Raw genomic sequence first — 26442 nt, forward strand, 5'->3', positions numbered from 1 at the left:
CATCATCAATAATATCTGCAGACTTTTGAATATGCCCATTTTATGGCCTGCGTATTGGGAAACAGTGTATTATAATAACTGTTTAGTATCAAATCTGTATATCCTGAACTAGAAAATATGAAGCAAAACAAAATTCCTTAAACCACTTGAAGGAACATGTGCAGTTATTTGGCTTTGGGCAATTATTATTATTTCCATTATTATTATTTTGTCTTTTGAGGGAAAAAAATATGGCCTGATGAAATATTTTTTTTTTCCTAAATGAAATGTAAGCAAAGCCAAACGAACTATTTGTGAGTTGTTTGTTCTTTCTCTCTGTTAACACTTAAAAGTTCAAATAAAAAAATAAAATTACAAATACATTAAAAAAAATAATTTAAACGTTAAAATGTATACACACTTCTACATTTATAATGATTATTTATACAGTTTTTAGTATTGTTATATTTAAATACATTAAAAATATTATAATTACTTTTTGCATAACATTATAAAATATTCAAACATTTAAATAACAATAAAGAAAATGAAAAATAAATAGAATGAATTAATATGTAACAGAAATATAAGTATTTGGTGCATTCCTGTGGACAGCATTTGAAAATATATGCGTCAAAATTTTATAACATTTCCAACTATTTAAATCACATCAACCGATGTATTAAGCATCATAAAAGTAATGTAATAATGTGTGGTAATGTTTTAATGCAAGTTACTGCAAAGCACAGGCCTGTATAAACCGCCCACAAATAAACTTCAGCACTGTCAATGAACATGGATTAGGTCGAAAATCTGACGCTAGTCCTTTAAAAGGCGATGGGAGGCGGAGATCACAGATTAGGGGGCGGAGACCAAACGCTGACTGAGAGTAGGAGGGCGGGGCGAAGTCGCTCAGAATTCTCGCTTTGGGGCGGGGCTGTAGGCGGAGCGCATTCACACAGACTGTAGTGCAGTCAGGACGCTTGAACTGCATAGTGCGCCATCGCACAGTGAGCCACTGGGACGTGAGTAAGCGCTCGTTCGGATGCCGCGCTGTTTGTCCTATTTAACAACTTTTACTTATTTTTAAATCCGTGATTGCAACATAAGGCTGTTATAAGTCTGAAGGATATTTGCAACATATCCCAAGCTGAGCCCATGCTTTGTTAATATTTACTCAAGAGACTATTGTTTGGAGCGTTATTGTATTGAACTTGGTCCATTGTTGTTGACCAAGAGGAGCTCAACTTGGCATTGGGGCTCCTTGGATCCAAAAGGAGGAACCACAAAGTGGTAAGCCTTTTTTTTTTTTTATAAATGTTACATTTTATTTTTAAATGAAGCTATTGTGCCTTTTAATCATGTTCAGATTCAGAACTTTAGATAAGATATTATGTTAGATAAGACAAACAATTAGTTATCTCTAGTTTAAGTGTTCTGCACTGATAAGAATTCCCATATATACGTTCTCCCCCTTTCTGTTTAACGTCTCGTTTAGTTGTGTTTATGAAATCTGAGGGTGTGTTAGTGTCAGACAGGGGCCAATCAAGCAGGTATTGTATACATTTGAATATCATATCCGATTTAACTGTTTGTGGACTAGTGAGGTTTATATATATATTTTGCCAATATATTTTGTGGGTTGTTTTGTTATTTTAATGTTTGTATTATGCATTTATCATATGTCATAGCTCTTTATTGTCTGTGTGCAGTACATTGACTTTTGACTGTGTTATAGTTCATAGGAGGGATATCACATATATCTTTAATCAAAGGATATTTTCCCTGTTTTAAATTTACCCATGAAACACAGCTTAGCTGTTTAACATGAGATAACATTTAATATGTAGGCCTAACTGTATCTCGAAGGCCAGTGCATTTGTACCATTGCACAAGTGTGTGAAAATGAGTTTAGAGTTAACAATTAATTACTAATGGGGAACTTTGCCACTGAGTGCTGTGTGTGATTGCAAACTGAAGGGGAAGACGAGAGGTTTGCAATTTTATAAGTTATTAATAAAGTTGTGCTAAAAGCTTGGCAGGACATTGGAGCCAATGCAAAGACTATTTGGTGACTACTTGTGTCTGGTTTAAAAAAAAAAAAGTGGAGAATTGTTACTCTTGAAATTAAGTGAAGTGTTATGTAACAGCTTGAAAGTCGCACTGAAACAGGAATCCAGTGAAATTTTCCAAGAGCCCCTTGTGTATTTTTATTTCCCACACTGAATGCTCTAAAACTATACAGATGTTTAAGAGTAACATTTTGTGTATGATGCATATCGGTCAGATGGCTGCATTTTTATAGTTCGTTACTCTTATGCCCCAAGCTGTTATTGTATAAGGTTATTAGAGTGAAATTGATTGGCCCTAATGGTTTGTCTCAACATCACAATGAAATAAAAATGAACTTTTGGGCATTCTGGGTTGGCCTGGGTTTTAAAAGGGCATTTTCTTTTACATTTAGAATGAGTTGGTCAAAACTGAGACCAACTGAGCCTTAATTTATCTTCTAAACTCTTGATTATCACTTTCGGGACCAAATTATCGCCACCATAGCATACGTGTTGTGTGGTTTTGGGCACTGACCCTTAACCTTTGACATTTTTGTCATTCTTGGGTCAATATTTGTGAAAGGTTGCATTAGTGTCTCCTAGCAACCCTGCTGCCAGAGGGTCAGTATCTGCCTTGGATAGACTAAACAAAATGTGTATACCTGGAATCAGAGCTGCCTAGTTAATGTCACGAGCTCATTATATTTCAGTTAGGAATGGAGAGCAAGCAGAGAGACCTTTCTGCAGTCAATTGTAGCAGGGAAGATTTAGGCAAGGGTTTCCCAATTAGGTTTCACCAAGGGTTAAATTTGGTCAGCAATTCAAAGTCAAGGGCCACGGCCGTCGATGTAATGACAAAGTGTTTGTGCTGCTGCTATTATTATAGTTATTATTATTACTATTTTTACTATTGTTGTTTTTAAAAGAGTCATGCATAAGTATTCAGATTCTATAAAGTTCTATTTCTCAGTATTTGTTCAAACAATTCTGATCATGCTTTTGTTTTTGTTTGTTTAAAAAAAGAAAAGAAAAACTTTAATGAACAACCGGTTTTCTTATTAATAATTTTTTAATATTAGGCTGTGCATAATTTTTTTACTGCACCATGTTATTCTTACTGTGCACTATTCCAAGTGTATTTGTATCACAGTACCTTGTGTTATATTATCCAGGCATTAATCCAGACATTATAAAAATAGTAGTTGGCTTCGGGAGTCTGATTGGAATATACTATTTTTGCAAAATACATGTGCAAATATAAATAGGACATACATTTATGCAACAGCATCTTTACTCATCTCATTCACATAAAACACAGATTATATACTTCTTAGAATACATCAACACCTTGGAAAGAACATATTGAAACAGTTATGCCAAATTAGGTATATAAATGCAGCATTCAATATATTAATCTCTAGCACTGACAGCAGGGCAGGAGACTGGTATAAATGTTTGTAGAACAGCAACAGTACAGGGGGTGACATTTTTGTTATTTTTATTTTTTTTTAACGGACTAAGGTGTATAGACCTTTCTTTGAATTTTGTCTCGCAAAATTGTCACGGATTTGGTGTGAACAGGCCTTTAGCGCAGGCCAGGGCCAGTCTTGCGGGCCAGATGTGGCCCGTGGGCCACCTATTGAGGAACCCTGATATAGACCAAGGTTGCACTCTGCAAATGTGTGAGTCGGCGTGCATTTACTATAGAGCCAACCTACCAGATGTATAGATTAATGCAGTGTGTTCTTTTTTCCTCTGTCCCTCCAATTCCAACGTTTTGGTCTTTTTTCCAAAGCATTCCTTTTCTTATCACCATTCTTATCTGTCGCTTTTCTTCATGGTTTTTCATGTGTTGGTCTCTCACCCTTTTGTTTAGGCTACATTTTACACTTCGCAGGAACTTTGGGAAGTTGTCAACAGAGTGTAAATGTTAAATAAATTAACACAATTTTTGGGGAATATTACTGCTGTCTTTTATATCAGTCTCCGTGCCACACATGTGGAGCAGATCCAATTGGGTGCGGCATTAAGACAAGCGCTATTAATTGTTTTTCTCTTCCCTATTCAGCCTTCGGTGGATTTACAACTATAGGATTTGCAAATATTGTTTTTTTTTGTGCAAAATCTCGATTTAATAAAAAAACAAAATTGCGTCAAAACGCAAATTCGAATTAATCAGAAAAACCGCCCAGCCCTAGTTGTTGTGCATGTAAAAGCACTCAATGTTGTTGTGTCAGGCCGGTTGGAACACTTAAAGTAACAGAGAAATAGTTTGAATGTGCCACAGATTTACGTTTTTTTGGGAAAAATCTGTTTTTGAATGGCTTACTTATAAAAGTCTCTGCATATTAAGCTGCAATAGGAGAATCCATTTTCACATAAACAATAAATAACTACATCACCATTAACATTATCCAATAGCCCACTCAGCCTTGGTGACATAAGCTGAAAAGGAAGTTGTTTTAGAGTTGGAGGTATTTATAACAAATGTTTTATCATATACTAAAATATTGTATAGGCGTATTAAATATTAATTATTAATTAATTATAAATTCCGATGCATCACAATCTTAATGTGAATGATCTCGATATCGATTTTTAAATCCCAAGTCCCCTTTTTACTCTGTGCGTGATGCTTTACTACAGTTGGAGGAAATCACTCGCTGTGTGAATAAAATGTATATATTTTGCAACTGGCTGGAAAATTTTCATATTCCACTCATTGTGTAGTATAATGGTGGAGTATTCAGAAGCGAGATCCTTTCGCTGCGTGTTGAGAGTAAAAGTTGTTCTGTGTAATTTGTGTCCAAAGATGAGATCCATGCGACCCATTTGTCATTTAAATAATTAATCTTTTAATGCCCTTTCTGTTCTCTACAGTGAGTTGTTGATCACAAAACAAAAAATAAACTCTCATCTACAGACACTCTTCACAGAAAAGCCGGTTTTGTTATAGAGACTCTACCTGTTCTAGCACATGCTCAAAAAATCAGTGTAAATATTTGTAAATAGTACAGAATTATGCAATTAAACAATAAAAATGATACATGAAACATAGGTGAAAAACTAATAAAATATTATTAGTAAAATTTATATTTTTGTAATGTACCTAGTTAGAAGGTCCCCTGTATAATTAGCTGGGAGATAATTTTTCATTTGACATTATAACTGAAATATACCCATATGAATCTATATCAAATTGATTCAAGAGCTTGTGAATCGGAATCAAATTGAGTCAGGAAATCTGTATCAATACCCAGCCCAAGTGTATTATTTCTGTAAAAGTAGTATTAAATTGCAAAAGTATGACCAATTCATATCTTACTGTACAGACACCACAGTGACTTGGCCTCTTTGTGACTCAGCAACATGAGTAACTTGTACTGGTCAGACGACCTCATACTCTTTCTGATGTAATCAGCCCAGCTGCCGACACACACTCAATGGAAGGTTGAAACGTCTGTGTTCAAAGGCACTAAAGTTCAACCAGGGGAGCTTTGAAAACTTAACCCTCCTAAATTTAGCCTGCTGGTTTGAGTGTACAATTGAGTCCAAAGTCTGAGACCACGGTTTTTCAAGATCTGATCTGATGTGAAGTGAAAAATAATACTTAAGATTTAGCACATTGTTCTATCACTAATCAAATGTTGGTTATTTTGTGACATTGACTGTGTTAACTACTGGTACTAAAGGTGTAGCTTTCTTTTGCTTTTTCTTTGCTTCTTTGTAATTAATCAATTGCATTAAATTGGAAAGAATAGAGAAAAGAAGCATTTTCACTAGTGGTCTCACACTGTACGTTGTTTGTTATTGTGGTTATTTTATGGTTGGCTTTCCTGCCGTTTCTAGATAACAAAACTGTAGATTCAACACCTACTCAGTTGATTTGATTGTGTCACAGAGGTTGTTTGCTGTTGGGACAAAATTTAAGCTATAGGGTTTAAGATTGCATTTTAAACGTAATATTATCAGTGGTTTTACTTAAATCACCCATTTACATCTGGTGTAGGCAAGTAGCCGAAGACCTGGAAGAATGACAAAAAGAGTGACATCATTAATCTAGCCATTGTTAAATCATTGTATTAATTTCAGAACACAAGTGAAAGCAAAACTATTTTAGCCACAGATGCACGTCTTGCCAAGAGTTAATATTGTTGCATGGTCTCCTTGTGAACTTGAATAAGATGACCGGAGCTCCATGCTTCAAGCCCAGCTGAGTCCTCAGGAATTTGACATACAGGCCAAGAAGCATATTCATCTGAAACTGTACCACCCACCCTTCCTACAGGCTGACCCCCACTGATACCAGGGAATGAGCCAGTTCCTCTAATTCCAAGAAGACCCTGTTGAGTCTAGCCTATAGGAATACTGTCATATGACCTTGTACCTAGTGAAGCCTGAGGTCTTTATTAACTATGCTTTGACAACCAAGGAGGCCATGAAAATGATTCCTCACATGGTGATATGGATTCCTGATTCTTTAGTTCAACCCAAAACTTTGAAAAGAGTCTTGAGTCTTCTGGTCAGATGGTGACTTTTGTTACTGATGTAATGCCGGTGAGCCTCACACCTCACATGCTGTAGCTCGATTGTTGTTTGTGTCCCAAGTTTGGCTCAATGAGCAGATTCAAGAAAGAACTAATCATTAAATTTGCTAAGATTGTGGTATCAAGTCTTTGAAAGATATCCATAGTGTTGTTGTAGTCCCTTAGTAGCACGTTATCTAGATATCCATGAGCAGAACTGTACACCCAGCTTTGTTTTACGAGTTGCTGTATGCCCATGCAATAATCTGTACCCTTAAGCAGACAGAAATTCTGTTTATAAAGTCTACATATATATCCGCCCATTTCCTAGGTGTTTTCGGTACAGCTTGTCATAGGCAGCACTGTTGCACATTGCTTTTCTCTCTTCCTCCATAACTCTCTTTCATTTACTCTTTAATTGTCTCTGGTTGAGTAGCAGGTGGTCTTTCTCAAGTGTACTGTTGATGAAAAGATTTATTTTTTTCATTAGTGTCCATCCCATCCCTGATGCTCTTGGCTTCACTTAAGTATACATTCACAGTGGTCATCAGAATGGTTACATTGTCTTATATTACTTACAATTTATCTCATGTGTTTGTCCAAATGATGAACAATTCATTAATTGTAAGGATAGTCAGCTGCAAGCAGCCTTGGCATGTGCTCACATTAGTGTGATTTTAGAAGTCTCCAGTTTAACAAGAGACCAATAATCAGTTTGACTGATATTTTTAACCGATATTAACACTTTTCCACTTAATCGGTTATTGGTTCTTTAGACAGAAAGAATGTTCGACATGACCCAAAAAAAAGATTAGTGGATTCACATAGTGGAAGACAAATTGTCACTTTTTTGAAGATAAAAGGCAAATATCAATAAAACTTCTATTATATACCACCCACAAATATGCACATATCTTGTTTAAACAGATGTAATAAACCAACCTCACACAACTTCAGCAGATCCAGCATCCTGTGGAGCGCTCATTTATTTACCTCTAATGCATGTATTCTATCAGCCTCTCCCTGCAGTTCCCAGTAACTTTTAACTTTCTTTTCTAATGATAAAAGGCAAATATCAATAAAACTAATATAATATACCATCTGCAAATATGCACATATCTCTTTTAAAAGATGTAATTCATGAGTCTCACAAAAATCCTGTTGATCGCTCATCTAATATCTTCCACTGAAGCACATATTCTATCAGCCAGATTCAAAACATCAGGATCAAAAGTTCCTCTTATTCACAAATCATGACGGTCACTCGTAACAATCCAAGCAGATTCCTGCTGCTCCGGCTGGGTCCGCACAAACACATGAGAGCAACTTCACGTGCACTATGAGTAAATGTCTTATTCACTGTATGTGCAATTGGTTTGATTCATAATTTTTTGAGAAAATGCTATTGGTAAAGTGGACTTGCCATCCATGGTTGCTGGACTACTGTGTGTACTGTTATTTCCTTCTAATATATTATCCTAAAATTTGATGACTAAACAGAAATCAGAAGAAACCGCTATCTACCATTTTAAATACAATATTATTTTATATTATTATAAGTTAAAGTTTAGTGTCAAATTGAGTAAATATGGTGCTAAATAAGAGTCTTAAGAGTTAACTTTTATTTTTAAAATTTTTATGTTTATGTTATTTACTTTATTAAATTGTGTGATTATATCAGCATTTTATCTGCCCACTCTGCTCTCTGGATGTCGGCAATTAAAAAACCCATATCCGTTGATCACTGCTTTCTTTATTTCTCCTTCAAACTCAAAACTTGTTGATTTAATTGTATTTTGACTTTGGTTCCATGGGCTCTGTATCTTTGTGGACAGACAGCATGGCGTTTACAGGGAGAGCTCATATGGAGGTAAACTTGTGTGCTCCAGTAAACTCCGACACTAGTCAATGTGTGTTGAGGAAGGGAGGGTCAGAGTGTTTCCTATTGATGAGCTCATTCATACATCCTCTTTAAATGATGGCAATTTAATCAGTAATTGTCTTTAAATGCTGTTGATTTTGGATTAAGTAATTTGGGCATGGTATTTGGTATTGAAAGTACTCCAAATAGTGATGCCATTAAAACTACATTTAACAAAGGTGCACATCATTGCTCTTGGTGCCATGGTTACCACCACCACCAAAATAGCATAGTCACCACAGCTGTTATTACTTCAATTTAACTGCATAGTCATAAAACATGACAAAGTTTCTGTATTACAATAATTGTCGTAAATATGGTATTTTGTTGGAAACTTTGCTTACCGAGTTAAATTGTCTAGTGACAAGGCAATTGTACTTTGAGAAATAGTCCAGAACTCTCTGAAATTTGTTGCTCTTGGTTGGAACAGCTGGGTTGAGGGTGGCAAGTGACCTGAGCTTGATCTTTTCAGACCTTATAGAGCTGAACAGCACTGACAGCTGTGTGTGACCAATCAGTACCTGAGCCACGTCATGCATGTCTGCACATATGTAAACAATGCCTGCTGTCACCATATTGAGTCACTCTTCAAGGGGATTTACAGGGTTTTATCAGCTTTGTGAGTCCTTTTTTTTTTTTTTTACTTAAGTTATTTGGTATTTGTTCACTGCAGGAGAGTTGTGAATGTGCTGTATTCATGTCATATCGAAATGACCATAATTTTGAAATTTTGAGTAGTAAAAAGTTGTTTTTTGAGCTCATAATTACAAGTTGGAAACTCGTACTTTTTTCATTTTACAAATGCGCCGACTTCTCCCATTTGACTGTTGTGACATGTGAAACAACTAAAATTGCAGCACTGTCAAAGGTAGTTAGAGGGAACTCATAATTCCAACAAGAGTCAATCTATAACTATTTTAGACCATTTAAAAAAAAATAAAAAATATTGCACATATTAACATTCAGTGATTTTCAAGACACTCTGCCTTATTCACAAAGCACAAGTAAAACAAATGAATTTCAGTGTAAATCGTTTGTAAAACCATTATTTCATACATTTTCACATTCAACTCAAAGTGGCCATTTAGGTAAGAACAGATTTGTTGAATTATTTATACACAGATTTGTTCTAATTGTTTAATGAATGAGGTACATAAGGCGTAATTATGATTGTTTGTGTAGTGATTGTCATATATGTGTATAACTCGCTCAGCAGACACTGTCGTCTTTATAGTGTTGAATGTCTTGTTCTCATCTTTTAAGGTTGTCTTTTCAGTTCATGCGGATAGGACTATTTCAATGGCAATCTATTTGGTGGTTTCTTTGTATATGACAAATCTGACTCATACTGGAAGATTCCCTTGGTTAGAACTTAGTCAGCTGTTCAAGAATAAAGAAATCTGTCATTTATCAGGATTTCTCAAGGCACTCATGTATCCTTTTGACTCCTGAGGGCAAAGCATAAAGCTGTAAATTATACCTTTCCATGGGCACTATCTTAAAAAATGCTGCTCGAGTGGTAGGCTACCTTGTGTACCTGTAAAAGAAGTTGCCTTTAGTTTGAAACTGCCTATAGCAGACATTTTACTGCGTACAACCTGAACCTCCTTTGTCAACGACTGATCGTTTAGACACAACAATACAGAGTAAATACCTTAGTTTTCATAGAGCGCAAACATGGTAAGAGGTATTAATTTAGTTGTACAAATCTGATGTTGAGATACCTTCAGGTATTGGTCAAAATATGTAGGAAACATTATGTAAACCCTTTGATTTCAAATAAAGTTCTGTATTGGTCATGAATTAGTTATGACCAATTTCTGCATAAATTCAGGGTAAATCCATGGGTTCAAATACTTTTTCTTTAACTCTAGCAGCCAGCAACAGTGTTTGGTGCTGCTTGTGTTCCTGTACCCAACTGGTAGAGCATGGCTCTAGTATTGCCTAGGTCATGAGTTCGATTCCTATGGAATACATGTGCTGCTAAAAAAAAATTATATTCATGCACTGTAAGCAAAATGCATAAATGTAATGTTAATGTAATGCTTTTCTCCAACTAGAACTTCTGAACCCAGACCAAAAGTATGAACGACCCCAAGGTTATCTAAACTCTGCATTTCTTAGTTTAAATCTCTTAGGTCTGCCGAGAAATGTCCTTCCTCTTTAGCTTTTTGACATAAGCAGAGTGGTTCATAAATTGTAGTGAAGTATGTGATTCAATAAAACAATGACCAAAAACTCACTGCGCCTAAAGAGAAGTCCTTTGGCTAGGTTTGTAGGCCATGGAAATCCAAATAGGCAAAAAAAGGCCTGCACATAATAATAATTATAATAATGAAACAAAACAAGAACACTCAATGTGAGATAAAACCTTCACTAGAAGACAGCAAACGTTTCGGTCATGAGTGACCTTCCTCAATGCCTAATACAGGAGCCATCTTTAAACAAGAGGTCACATGATTGCATAGGTCACATGATAACCAAAATCACATGATCACAAGACAAACCACTCCAAAATACAAAGTGAATAATGAAGTAACAATAAAGCATTACATAAACATCAGTATATAAATACCTGAATAAACAAAATACCCCATAAAAAAGTGTGACAATTGAAGTTCTTCATTTAATGCTTTAGGATGTACACAATCCATATAGTGGATCCACTTGGCTTCACATTATAAGAGTCTTTATTGCATGTCACCCCGGGTGTGAATCAGCAAGGGTGGAGAAACTTGACGGGTCACAGATACCAGTACTCATCCGAGACACACAGCATGGACTCACTCTTTCTCTGTCTCTCTGTCTTTCTATCTCTTGCTCTCTAATGAGTTGATGGATGGAAGTGGCTTGTGAGTTCCACAATGCTGTACCCAGTTGGTTGGCACACAGTCTTTGTAACACTTCTGCCATGATGGCACCACCCGATGTGGGTCTGCTTTTCTTCAACACTCTCCTTTTTGTGTTCCAGTCACAAGATTGCCGGCAACACCCAGGGAGACACAGTGCTAAAATGTACTGTATATCAAAAAGAATTGTTCACCCAAGTTCCTTATTTACTCACCCTCATGCTGTTTTTCCATAGAAATATTTTCCCATACAACAACAGTCTATATTGACCACAGCAGAGTGGTTCATATGACTTGTTCACTGTATTTGAAATCTTCTGAAGGCATACGATAGCTTTGCATGAGGAATCAACTTAAATACAAGTGGCTATTTACTGATTATTTTCCTCTTTTCTGAAATCTCATGAGCATCCATATTCAGAATACAAAATTGCACACTTATGTGGTGTGTCATGCCTGGATTGAAGTCAAGTTAATGACCACAGATATCATAAGTTTGTGCATGTGTTGTAACCGAACATGATGCACCAGTTTGAATAGATGGGATATATGTTGAATATGTGACTTTTCTTAGCTAAAATCGGTATGTGCTTTTGACTGAAATGCAAAACACTGCCCCATTGGCCAAAGCGGTAAGTGTTATTGGGCATATGGGCACGTGTAAAGCCCAAAGTAAAGATTTTGATGTGAGTGCTCTGCTTCTGTGTACAGTTGAAGGCGAACCTGTCAAAATATGCTCCATAAGACTGTGCGCTTATACACAGGAGGTTGTCACATGTGCGCTACCACTGCTATTAGAAACCAGACTAGTTCTCTTCATGAGATTAGTCCAGGGGACACAGTATTTTAAAGATAATTTTGTAAAAATACAAATAAATTTACAAATAAGTATTGTAAAGGGTTTAAACAATGTTTTCCATGCTTATTCAATGAACCATAAACAATTAATGAACATGGACCTGTGGAACGGTCGTTAAGACACTAACAGCTTACAGATGTTAGGCATTTAATGTCACAGTTATAAAAATGTAGGACACTAAAGAGACCATTCTACTGACTCTGAAAAACACCAAAAGAGAGATGCCCAGGGTCCCTGCTCATCTGCGTGAACATGCCTTATGCATGCTGCATGGAGGCATGAGGACCGCAGGTGTGGCCAGGGCAATAAATTGCAATGTCTGTACTGTGAGACGCCTAAGATAGTGCTACAGGAAGGACAGATCATCCTCACAGTGGCAGACCACGTGTAACAACACCTGCACAGGATCGGTACATCTGAATATCACACCTGCGGCACAGGTACAGGACTGTCCGAGTACACCAGGAATGCACAATCCCTCCGTTAGTGCTCAGACTGTCCGCAATAGGCTCGACTGAAGGCTTGTAGGCCTGTTGTAAGGCAGGTCCTTATCAGTCATCACCGGCAACAACATTGCCTATAGGCACAACCCACCTTTGCTGGACCAGACAGGACTGGCAGAAAGTGCTCTTCATGGAGTCGTGGTTTTGTCTCACCAGCGGTGATGGTCGGACTCGCGTTTATTGTCAGAGTAATGAGCGTTACACCGAGGCATGTACTCTGGAGCAGGATCGATTTGGAGGTGGAGCGTCCATGATGGTCTGGGGCGGTGTGTCACTGCATCATCGGACTGAGCTTGTTGTCATTGCAGGCAATCTCAACGCTGTGCGTTACAGGGAAGACATCCTCCTACCTCAAGTGGTACCCTTCCTGCAGGCTCATCCTGACATGACCTTCCAGCATGACAATGCCACCAGCCATACTGCTCATTCTGTGCATGATTTCCTGCAAGACAGAAATGTCAGTGCTCTGCCATGGCCAACGAAGAGCCCGGATCTCAATCCCATGGAGCACGTCTGGGGCTGTTGGATCTGAGTATGAGGGCTAGGGCCATTCCCCCCAGAAATGTCCGGGAACTTGCAAGTGCACAACTTGGTGGAAGAGTGGGGTAACATCTCTCAGCAAGAACTGGCAAATCTGGTGCAGTCCATGAGGAGGAGATGCACTGCAGTACTTAATGCAGCTGGTGGCCACACCAGATACTGACGGTTACTTTTGCATATGTGTTTGTGAATGTGCCATTTGGAAAGTTTTATGGGCCTACGTTTTTTTGCTGCCATAAGAGCAGTTCAGACCAGCTTAGCTGTTCCAGAGCTGAGAGCCATTATGTGATTTACGTTTACAAAATGGATCCTTATTTGCTCTCTTCTCAACCTGGAGCTTGAAGTGTTCCGTTAGTTTGTAAAAAAAACAGCTTTCAGAGAATTGCTGGCTTAATCCAAACCCATGAGCTTTTGGTAGAGGACATCAACAGGAATGTGGACTGGAAAGGATGTGGAAAGTAAATCATCTACTTGATTAGTAGGGCCAAGTTCTGTCTGTTATATGCAGATATTACAGACCGACAACTTTCACCTTGCAGAAGTTGACTTACAGTTAAAAGCAGCATGAATCCTGGAAAATGTGCAGTAATATTGGCTTTTCAGAAAAGGCTAAGCTTCATTTAGAAGTAGGCTATATAGTTAAACTTGAACTCAAACCACTCTGTAAAAGGACAACAAATGTGCGTTTGTGTGGCATATGAGACTTGGAACGTGGTTTTTAGTTTTTTCTGCATTCTAATCCTTGTGGTTTGCATCAACATGTTTGGCAGAGAAACCCAAAGCACAAACACACACACAGTATATCTGTTTACCACACTGACTGCTGAGTGCAGACTAAGCATACATAATATCAAGCCCAGAGAAAACTTTCAGAAGTCTACTGGGCTGAACTCTGTGTGTGTGTGTGTGTGTGTGTGTGTGTGTGTGTGTGTGTGTGTGTGTGTGTGTGTGTGCGTGTGTGTGTGTTCCCTTGTCCTTTTTATTCTAAGCATAAATATAACATTTAGAGCAAAATGATCTGTTATTTTAGTGAAATACTGTACCTGTGTTAGCAGAGCTTTAAATGTGTGTGCTTGTCATCTGTGTCCCTGCCTGTCGATATCAGACATACTGAGGAAAATCTGCGATGTTCTCATGCTTGTGTATGTATCCGCTTTTTCAAATTTTCTTATCGGAGAGTTATTTGGTTTTAAAGCAGCACATAACTGATAAAGTTTAAACTCTTGTTTTGGCGCAACAGTCAATTGACAGGTGAGGGGTGGCGCTTCGCTGCTGTCCTGGACACATTCAGGACGGTTAAGCGTTTACACCTCAATTGTGATTTGGTCACATGTGTGTTTGACGTATGTGGTTTCTGTGAAATGATCACAAAACGTTTGAGCCCCTTTGAGACCTGTATTTAGCACTTGCCACTTGTGATCGGACCTCCAGAAATGCATCTTAATACCAGGTGTAAACGGTGTTTATAAGTAACTTTCACAGCAAGATTATTTTCGATTTATTGCTTCGCCATGGATGTAGTTGCCCCTTGTTGTGATGCTTTGTATGAGGTCTCAGTTCTATTCAGTTAAAGTTAACAGGAAAAACAGGTTGAAATTGTAGTCAATAATAACAAGTTGACATTTGAAAACCACACAGGCTTCTTTTACGCTGCACTCTTCAACATGCAACTCTTCCTGATATCTTTAATTAGAGCCTTAGGGAGATTTAACAGTTTAAAAGATTATGGGTTCACACACTTGTGCCAAGTGTACTGTGACAATTGGATGATTACACACTCTTACACAAGCCTAGAGCTAGATTGGAACTTCCTGCTGACATATCGTCTTTTAATTTAAACTAATTAGGTTTAAAAACAATAACCTTGGAATTTATTTAATTTAATTTTTATTTTTGCAATTTTGCCCACAAAATTGTTGGTCGGAAACACACACAGATGCTTTTGCATTAGAGATAATGTACATGGTTTGCATACATGTTAGAGGTATAGACAGCATGATGCTTATTTTGTTACAGTTGCATACCAAGAAAATGCATCACAATTATTTGACAGATAACATTGCTCAGAACTGATTTGTCCGGAATCACACCATAGTGTAAATGTTTTTGCAGGGTATCTTGCAGAGAGAGTTTGCATTTAATACTTACCTTTATTTATTAAATCAAATTATTTTGTAATTATTATTTTATTTTAAATGAGAACTATGCTTAACAATAAAATGGATAGTTAATGTTGACTGGTCAATACAGTGTTCCAGCCATGCTAAAATAAATATAGTGATGGCTATATAGCAGATTTTAACAACATTTACATTAAATCACAGCCTCTCATGTCTTATTGCTTAGGCCTATATAAAACATGGGAAAAAGTTCCAATGTTTCATACCATATTTAGAGATAGATTGTTTGGATATCGTTCGGAGCTCAGCAACACCCTGTTTAATAAGTAATGATCTCTTTTAAAAGATTAAAACTGATCTATAAATAGTGCTGTTAACATTAAGTGACAGCTGGCATCACTTGCAACAGTCTCATCTGATTTCCCACCATGTGCTTTGCATGCGAGTGCGCTTTACGCAAGAGATGGTGACATCATGAGTTAACAGCACGATCATGAATCATGGGAAATGGTGTGTGCTTGTATGTTTCAACATCTAAAAGATGCAAATCTGTGAATCATTTATACCCTGATTGCTTTGTTTCCTTGTCTTAATTCCTTAAAGTGTGACTTGAGTACATACTGTAAAAGAGTGTCTTATGAATCCAACTGTGCGTTTGATGGCACAATCATACTTGGAAAAACTGCAACATATTTTTAAACCACAATACATTGTTTGTTTTTCTAGTACCTCCTGCCAGACAAGACAGACTGAGATGTTTGCTCTTGTTTGACGCTTAGGAATGTTGAAGAAACCAGAGCAGGTCTCTTGCTATTCTGGCTCTGAGTCTGTAAAACGGGCCCAAAGATGGTTAGACCCTCACTGTGCAGATGTGAAGTTGTGGGTCTCCGGTGGGTTTTGATATACACACACATTGGTTAAGAGAGAGTGTAACTAGTAAGCTGAGTTTCAGGAGCTTTTAGGATTTTGTTCTGATGTGTAATGATGCTTAACACAAATTACATGCTCTGAAATCCCTTGAGATTAGCAGTTAATGAAGCATGTTTACACGCTGGGTTTGCTGGAATCTGATATGAACTGGACTAAAGACACTTTTTTGTGTAACTTTTATCATTTGGATTATTTTATTTGGAAATTTAAGCTTTGTGTTTGTCCTTTTGCTTTTTCTTCCCATTATTAAAAGTATATTATTGAGTAAAAACAAAAAGAACAATGATAAATTAAAGAAAATACATTTAGACAAATATGAGGTATTTTTCCCCATATCACAATTCAGTTTGGTTTTGTAGCTAATTTCTTAAAAATGGGCATTTTTTTTTGTTATCGTAACAGCAAATTAGGCTAACTTCATTCTCATTCTTGATACTCTTTATCACACAGAGATCAGCCACAACATTAAAACCACCTGCCTAATATTGTGTAGGTGAACCTCTTGCTGCCAAAAAAGCACCAATCCGCATCTCAGAATAACATTGAGTTATCTTAGTTACTGTAGACTTTATCACGAAACAATCTGGCCATTCTCTGTTGTCCTCTCTCATCAAAAATGTGTTTCCATCCACAGAACTGCCACTCACTGGATGTTTATTCTGAGTAAAATCTCTAGATACTGTTGTGTGTGAAAATCCCAGGAGATCAGCAGTTACAGAAATACTCAAACCAGCCCGTCTGCAACCAACAATCATGCCACAGTCCAAATCACTGAGATCATGGTTGGGGAAACCATTTTCTAATGGTTGATGTGTACGTTAACTGAAGCTCCTGTCCCGTATCTGCATGATTTTATGCACTGCACTGCTGCCACATTATTGGCTGATTAGATAATCACATGGATGATTGTTGGTGCCAGATGGGCTGGTTTGAGTATTTCTGTAACTGCTGATATCCTGTGATTTTCCCACACAACAGTCTCTAGAATTTACTCAGAATGGTGCCAGTTACAAAAAACTTCCAGTGAGTGGTAGTTCTATGGATTAATATGCCTTATTGATGAGAGAGGTCAACTGGTTAGAAATGACAAAGTCTACAGTAACTCTAATAACCACTCTGTACAATTGTGGTGAGAAGAATAGCAACTCAGAGCAGCAGGTTGATGCTGTTTTGGCGGCACGAATGGGACCCACACAATATTAGGCAGGCCGTTTTAATGTAGTGGCTGATCGGCATATTTTTTACTTCCAATAATTACAAAATGTGTTCTTAGTAGAAAATCCTTCACACACAGGAACTAGGCTCTCTTTCCCATTGTTTTGCATGCATACAAACACACACATAAACATATTTATCTGGTGCACACTGAGTAGTAGGGCGATATACTATTTAACAATGAGGCCTGGCTACCAGCAGGCAGAGCTGAATCCTCCGCAAGGACAGCCAGTTCTTTGACTCGAGTGGAGAGCTCATCATTTATCAAAAATCCTTCTGTTCTCGTTCTCGCACAGTTACAGTCATTTCTGACCTCAACAGGCTTTTATTGTCAGAGATGCAAATGTTTTGGTGGGGTGTCGTGTCTTTGGAATATTGTTGCCTGGACCTCATTCACCCAGATGGCATTCATGCAACCTGGGGGTGGTTATGTAGTCATGTTTGAAAACATGGAGTATCGTGGACGACCGTCTAGATGACAACAAGTGCTTTGTTGAAATGTTTTCACCCTAGTTTTAGAGAAATTGAGCTAGTGCTTTTTAAGAATTTTAAGTTTGTTTTACAACTCGGTGTCAGTGATCTTGATTTATTTAAGGGATTGATTAGTCTAGAAAGGTCTTTTGTCTGCTGTTGGTCATCAATGTTAAGAGGCCTCTGCTTTGTAAAGAAGCAGATAATACGATTATTAAATTATAAATCTCAGCACCCTTTTGGGGATCTAAAGGTTTGCCATAACTCAAAGACCACTTGAATCCACATTATTAGCTCTTATTTTCTCTTATTTTCTCTCTTTTCACGTTCCCTTTTGTTTTAATTCCTTCTGCGGTGACTTTACATTATAATGATCGTTATTATTCTTCCAAGACATGTAGTATGTGTCATTTTGAGAGAAAGGATCAGGAGAAAAAAAGAAAAAATATTGCGTAAGAGTGGTTTACAAAAAGGGTTGGGAATTGAGAACTGGTTCTTAGTTAGAGCTGTAGAGAACACAGTATGCAATGCTGTATGTATTTCTATATAACTATTTGCTGATAGGGTTTTGCCACTTAACTCTTCTAGTACTGGGTCAAAAAGGTCATGGCCTCAATATGCATCTTACTTCTGCTCGCCAACCGTGTGCTGAAGTCTACCGTGTATGTACATGCTCAAGCTAGGTTTTTGCAATGCATGAATCTGTATACAAGTACTCAACCCATACAAAGTTTTGGAGCCTAAACGTCTGCTGCTTTTACGTCCTGTCAGAATTACAGTAATTAAGAGATTCTACTCAGAGCTGTTCACATCCTCAGACTCGGTAACACCAAAACGTCAAACAGCCAAAAGTTTTATCAAATGTAAGTTCATAAATTCACCTTTTATATGTTCTTTCAAAATGTTTAACAAAGAAAGCGCTCCAGGTGACACTGGCTATAATTAAATGCAACACCAAAAAGAAATGTATGTAAAGGACCTCTTACTGTTGATGCCACTGCCATTTTGGTTCTTTTTCCTGATGTCACAACGTGAAGTCGTAGTTCTCATAGAATACAGAGTTTACAACAATGAAGAGTGTGTATATATATATATATGTATATATATATATATATATATATATATATATATATATATATATATATATATATATATATATATATATATATATATATATATATAAATGATTAATTTGACAAGAGGCTCCATGTGGTAATGAATGCCTTATCATTCCTTTAACAATTTATTCCTTAAAATCGTTGAAGGACGTTATAGGAACCAGAATTGTGGAATTGGAATCAGATTTAGAATTGTTAAAATCCTGATGATTCTCATCCCTAGTTATAAATGAAAAGATCGAAGCAGACAAAAGTAGGGAACATTAGAAAGGTAGTAAGGGAAAAGAAAAACTATCATGTCAGCACTTGGTCTGGAAGTCACATCTCAGGCAGCTGCAGTAGATTAGAACAGTGAGTAAAGGTCTAGTTTTTCAGATGATATAAGAGCCTTGCACATAGTAGTGGATTCCATACTAGCTGGAGTCAAATATAAGAAGAATTGCAGCCTTTTGCTGCTCTGATCTCCCAGGATCCTCTGAGCTCATGGTTATGTAATCACAAGATGAACGTGGATTTGGAAAGAAAGGGGATTTGTGCTTCAGGCCACATGCACCCTTTTAGTGGTCTTCAATCGCACATTTTTTGTTGCACTTGTTATGCAATGTATGCTAGTTTGAGTTACATTTGTCTGTAATTTCTTAACGCTCTCTTCTGTTAAACTGATTTAAAAAATGTAGATTTGACCTATTTCAAAATTAAACGGCTTTAATTTCTGATTTACATATCACTCTTTTATTGAATTTTATCTTTATCATCCCTCTACATAGACCTTATTCACGCTAGTGCCATCTTTTTTTATGTGAATGACAATGAGGCTGTGAGGGACATAAAGCACTCACAATGTGACCGTCTGAATGACAATTAAACGTTACATTCATGAAAGACCTAAAACAGACAATGAATCATCTAAGTCACAATAATTTGTTTGACAATTAATCGTCAGCCAAATTGAATAATCGTGACAGACCTAATTTTTATTATTGGGTTCCAACCTTGTGAATTTTTTGTTTGTCTATGAAATTTCACAACAGTCACAGCTTGTATCATTACTAAATGTGCAATTTCATGATGTCATATAAATTGATAGAATGTGACATTTGTACTTTTTTAAAAAGCTAAAATATGATTTAAAAGAAAAGGTAAAATATAAAAGTACAATGTACTATATTGCTGATGTCATATACATGAAGATGCCCCGTTTCTTGGTTTGCTTTATATCTTTTTCATTTGCATTATGCTTACATGTCATCAAAAGGCTGGCGAGTAAAAACAAAAAAATGACTATTTTCTCCAACCTGACCGTAAAGGTTTGTTTCTGTTTCGGTCTGGATGTAGCAGTAAATTTACTCAAGTCTTTTGTGTGCTTTTCTAGGATAATTTTTAGATCACCAATGTCCCATGCCCAGCACTGATTATTCATGTAAGTCAATACTACTTTTTCTCACTGAATTTCAATAGGGATGGAATTTGTGTGGCATAATCCAGACTTAACCCTTGATTAAATGGATCTTTCAAATGGTTATAGTAAGTCAAGTTGGAATTGTACATAGCTTTGGTTTAAGTGGTTGCCACCATGCTACCGTAAATCTTTTAGTAGCAAGAGCTCTGTAAATCAACACTCGTGCAATGTGTCACCCTTTCACCACTGAACTTCCTCAACTAAGAACAATTAAAAGGGTCATTGCAAATGGGATGTATTTTCAACAGGAATTCATTTTCTAACCACTTCAACATCTACCTTCATGTGTTATGCAATATTTCAAGTGGCTTTTGTGGTGAAATGCTTCTAGTTAGTTCGCTGGCCAGATTTTTCTCCCTGCGCTGTGTTGGTCAAAGTTTCCATTCTAAGAAAACAGGCAATTTAATGACAAAAGGAAACTTTTGAAAACATACATTAGCCTGCAATTTAAATTTTTATTTATACTATTATCTCAAATACAGCAAAAATTCAACTTGACTTCTGAATTGTCTGAGATTATTTGCTATATATGTTGAAATCTTGTATAGTAAAATTGCTTTATTTCCCCATTCTCTTCTCTTCTGCTATAGGTCAGTTTCCATATGCTTTAGGCTGGACACCGATGTGCTTCATGAGGATTAAAATAGCCATGTGTCCTTGTTTCTTGGAGTTTTCATCCTGAACATTGTCCTGGATCTACACAGTTTGTGAAAAGGGCATCCTACATCTTGGTGACAAAAGACTTGGATTTTGTTGGACTGTATTTGAGAACATCATTATGCCTATTCTGAAGCAGCTTGTGTCCACGTCATCACAGTCAAAGCGGCGATCTCGAGCTGACCTCACTGCAGAGATGATCAGTGCGCCTCTGGGAGATTTCCGGCACACTATGCATGTGGGTCGAGGAGGGGATGCATTTGGGGACACCTCTTTTCTGAGCACCCGCTCTGGGGAGCCACCACGGGAACCTGAGGTGCAACAGCACTCACCTAAACAGAGCCTCCTGTCTCGTACGTTCAGAAGCAGCAAGCGCTCCCAGTCTGTCAATCATGACAAGCCTGACAAAGACAAACTGGTGCCCCCTGGTAGCTCACCAAGTTACGTAAAGAATGCAATCTCGCTGCCTTATTTGAATGACTATGATGCAGGACAAGGCCGAATCCACCTTCCCAAGAGCGTGTCCTCGAGTCCTTTAAAGAACTTTGCGGAAGCCGATGGCAAGCCACTTAACAGAGCTGTGGCGCACACTGCATCAGACTTGGAGCTTGAGGAGCGGAATTTCGGTGAGCTGACTGACTTGCGTCCAACTGTTCCATACACCGGAGGCATGAAACATGCTGAGTCTATCATGTCCTTCCATGTCGATCTTGGGCCCTCCATGTTGGGGGACATCCTGAGCGTGATGGACAAGAAAGGCTGGGATGATGACGATCTCGGATTCGAAGAGGGAAAAAGTAGCGAGGGACGCAGTTCGCCACCCCAGAGCCCTCCCAACGAGGTTGAGGAAGACGAGGCCCTTCCTCCAATCCGACCTCCACGGCAGAGGCTCAGCACCAATCCTTACACTCCAGAGCTCCATACCAGGAATCATCAGCACATGGACAGCTGTTCTGTCTCCAGTTCAGGCTCCACTGTCCTTGAAGAAAAGCACCATAACCAATTGGACGGGAACATGGACAACATAAAGTACAGCTCACCCAGAGTGCATGATGACAGGGACTTCACCTACATGGATGATGATGATGATGATGATGAGATTAGGGTGTAAAGTAAACCTCCCGGTGCCAGAATGTTTTTTTTTAAGGACATAAAAAAGGGTTGGAGGTGGGTTATGCTCCATTGTTGGATGTTCAGGCTAGCACACAGACATGGATGACTGTTTATAGTGTAGAGATGAAAGGGAAAATGTGTGTTTTAGCCCTATCTAGCCAACAATTCTCAGTATGCTTTTTTTCACTACAAATCCTTGTTCAGGTATGCAAACCCTCTCTTTTACTAGAGACTTTATCGAGAGTGGAGTGTTTGTGTGATTGTGTTTGCCATGGGTACAGTAGGTAACTCCATTTCAGAATGGTAATTTACAGTCCCGTGAGTATCATTAATTAATTCCAGTGTTGACCACTGAGAGTGCTAATACAAGTGTTTTTTGTGGAACCAAACTTCATATTCTTCCATGATCATTGGATTTAACTTGCCTATGCATTCCAAATGCTTCCAAACAAACACCCAACAGTCTTAAGATTCCTGTTTGTTTTTTGTTTTTTTTGTCCTCAAGGATTCCATCATTAAGTCTTGTACTCAAAACCAAAATGATGTAAAGGATTATATGAATAGTTAACCTAAAAATGAACTTCTCAGCCTCACATAATTCCAAAACTGTTTGACTTCCTTTCTTATGCTGAATTTGAAAGAAGTTTTAAATAATATCTCTGTTTGTCTTTCTAATACTGGCAGAAGATAGTGCCTCATTTTAAAGCTTAAATAGGACACCAAAACCCATTGAATGCTTAAAAAGATTTGGAATATCATGAATGAGTCGCATTGTCTACTTTTATTATAGTGTTGGGTCCTTTTTAAGCTTTAAAGTGAGACTATCTACTGCCATTTTACTGATAACATGGAAAGTGATATTCATTAAAACATCTTCTTTTGGGTTCTGCAGAAAGAAAGTCATTCTTTTAAAATGATATGAGGATAATCAAATGATGACTTAAATGTTTTCGAAGTCCAATATGGAGGTTCAGAACACTTAGTGTGGCCATATCTACACTGATCAATTTAAGTTTTAAACCTCCACTTTCAGTTTTCTAATAGTTTCCAAAGTGTGTGTTTATGGAGAGCGTTTTTGAAAGTCTTCACTGGAGGAAAACACCATTCTAGTGTGTATGAACAAAAATGAATGGCATAAATGTAGCAAAATCAATGCATTTTTAAGCAAAAACAGATTAGTGTGGATGTGGCCTTAATTTCTGGCATTTGTTACCTTTTTTCATGTTGGGAGTTGTTTATTTTAGATCTGGACCTTGTCATGTGCTTTGTGCATGTTAAAGGATTTCTTGTCAGGTCACATGAAATTCTCAATCATGTACACATGTAGAGGTTCAGATAAGAGATGAGAAACTGAAACCACTGTGACGATGCATTACTTGACAGCAGCAGAATCAGTCTGCGGTTGAGTGGCTGGTGTTGAACCAATGACTTGTTGTCAGTTTTTTCTTCAAGTGTAAATTAAAAAGATTGATGTCAAGAGGGCTATGCAGAAGTATATTTTTAATTCGTGTCATATTGGATCAGATAGAAAAAGATAAGACATCTCTTATATTCAGGGTCTAGTATACTGCCTAGAACTTCAAACAGTGCTCATCTGCTCTGAGGGGTTTTCATCTCTGAATCTTGTAATTATTTCTATGTATTCCTGCATTTAGGTTTTAAAGAGAGCTCGACACCCTCTGATGAGACTTTACATGTAAAACCAATAGCCACTTAGAGAGTTAGTGCTTTGATTTTTTTGCATCAGTTAAACTTAGACAAAAAAGCAATTTCTTAATATTTACTCCTTTTGGAAGTCTTTAAGAATTTAATAGAATAAACATGTTTTTCCGTAAAGGTGAAGATGGTCTAATTTCTGCACCACTAGTGGCACCTAATGGAATTGCAGTCTAAATGGATTGCACATATTGGCTCAACCAATAGCTTGAGTTTGATTTGAAAACAGTTATTTATGCTATTTTATTTAGTGCCGCTTGTGATGCACAAATTACACTTCAAAGGTCCTCTATAATGAGACCTTTATATATTAATAAGAAAAATAGATGCTAACAGTATCCAAGTTTGCCCTAGTACTGACAAGATACAGTAGCACTCCAATAGACTTTACTTTACAATGAAAAACATCAAACAATCCGTATTAACAGTTAGTGGTGTTTTTCAATCACACAAAATCCTTTCAAGTTACTTACAGATTTGGAGAGATCATTTAAAAGCTTTCCACTTTTGATATGTACATTATGTTTAGTTATTCATTTACTGTACACTTGCTATTTTTTTAATTAATGTTATAGTTTAGTGAACTGTGTCGGTCCTGTAATCTGATATTACAAGCACATTAAGAACCGAGGAGACCAGTATTTTCTAGAATTATTTGTATTTTTTGTATACACTGCTGGTTTCTATAGTACAGACTCTTAATTGGTGTTTTACCTAAGCATGGTGGTCCTGGTTAAGTTTTGCACCACCTTTAGCTCTCAAAGGCTAGAACTAATCCTCCACTTCCTTTCATATATCATCTGTGTCAGTGTTTTTCATTGGTTTGTGTAAAAAGCATGACACTCTGAACAGAAAGACCAGTAAAGTATGATTGAGAAGAAAAAAATCAAGATGATGATTTAAATGCTGACTTCTCATTTTCTACTGTGATTTCAAGTTGGGTATAGTATGGTTTGGAAAAGGGCTTTGCCAATGATGTACAAGGAACTCGTGTTGCCTTATATTTGGCTGAAATGCTGCATTATGTCATTTTGTTTGCTAGCACAAACAGGGATAAGCAAATGTGCCAATTTCGCATGTTTCTTTAATTGAATAAAGAAGCTGTCTCGGTGATATCATGCTGCATGTTAAGCGTTTGAAGAAGGACATATGTCTGGAACTGAATATGAGACTGAAAATGAGCTGGATTCTGGACTACAGCAGGGTTTTTAGAGCTCTGTTGTTCCCTCTACAGTTTTTTTGAATGGTAGTTTACTTTCAGGCCATTAAAAGTACCCAAGTCAATGCTTACAGGGACATTTATATATGATGACATGGGGGTTTCTATTGCTTCTTTGCCTGATTATTGTAGGACCACAAGTGTTAAAAAAATGTATAACTCTAAATCTTTAGATAACATGAACAATAGAACACCAGTTTAAAGCTCCTACAGAAAATGGTTGAAATCACACTAAAGCTGTAATTAACAATATCAAAGTATCTCTTTAATTTCTACGTTTTTCCTGTTTTTCTTTTGTCACTTTGTCTTTATTATTCTGTATTGATATACTATGTACAGTATATACAATGGCCTTGCTTTAGTTCCACCTGCAAAATAACAGTTACTGTATATTTTTCAATAAAAGTAAAAGCTGTTAAACATCACCAGAGGATTTGTACTGGTGTTCAGGGTTGTCATAACCATTTTGTTTGTTTGTGTTGTAGATCACCAGTGTTGATTTATGTAGGTAATGTAGGCAAGGCTAAATAGGTATAGATTTAGTAACTAGTTTCTATGGAAGTGTAGAAATATGGACAGTACAACTCTGTCATGAGTGCACTGTGCCAAACATTTGGTTCCTCCATTCCTAATTTAATGCATATATTCTCAATTATCTTTTTTACTTAAATTTTTTAAATGCTAAATTGTGAGTCCTCCTGTTCACTGTGTTCTTTTCATCACTTATTCCAGCAAAAATGTAATAGCCAAACATCAATGCAATCAATGTGACTGTCCCCTAGAGTCAGGCCCGGTTGCAATCTAAATTCTGGACAATAAGCTTTAGGATTTGGACTGGTCATAGTTTTTTCATGTTCTAGGGTCTAGATTAGAAAGTTAAAAATTCTGACCAATGCTAAGTCTAGAATCTGGGCAAATAGCATAATTGTGTTCCTGCTGCTACCTTGTGGTCATTTTCCATTCCAACTAGCTGCAGTTAACTGCGGCAATCTACAGTTACTGTAATATCGGTGAGAAAATCTCCATCTTCACTTCCTTCAAAAATGTATTAGTAGGCTGTATGTTGAAATTAACATTAACTAGAGTTAATAAATGGGTAGCACTTTAAATAATGTTAACAAATGCGGTCTTATTTTAATGTCTTACTTGACATTAGGTAATGCATCAGTTAACATGAACTAACAATGAACAACACT

General features: G+C 37.2%; 1 protein-coding gene across 2 annotated transcripts; it reads left to right on the forward strand.

Moving 5' to 3' along the window:
* Positions 1 to 989: 989 nt before the first annotated feature.
* On the forward strand, positions 990 to 26442 carry cdc42ep4b (CDC42 effector protein (Rho GTPase binding) 4b). Of its 2 annotated transcripts, XM_052113065.1 has the most exons (3): positions 990 to 1272; positions 20455 to 20502; positions 21132 to 26442. In XM_052113065.1, exon 3 carries the CDS (start codon positions 21320 to 21322, stop codon positions 22307 to 22309), a length of 990 nt encoding a protein of 329 aa, XP_051969025.1. In that variant the 5' UTR covers positions 990 to 1272; positions 20455 to 20502; positions 21132 to 21319; the 3' UTR covers positions 22310 to 26442. The 2 variants fall into 2 exon arrangements, with proteins under 2 accessions (XP_051969025.1, XP_051969023.1); XM_052113063.1 differs by lacking the exon at positions 20455 to 20502.

Source organism: Xyrauchen texanus, chromosome 40, assembly GCF_025860055.1.
Source record: "Xyrauchen texanus isolate HMW12.3.18 chromosome 40, RBS_HiC_50CHRs, whole genome shotgun sequence".
NCBI lineage: Eukaryota > Metazoa > Chordata > Actinopteri > Cypriniformes > Catostomidae > Xyrauchen > Xyrauchen texanus.

Excerpts from the sequence above, each read along its gene's own strand:
- cdc42ep4b (XM_052113065.1), top strand. The coding sequence starts at position 21,320 with ATGCCTATTCTGAAGCAGCTTGTGTCCACGTCATCACAGTCAAAGCGG.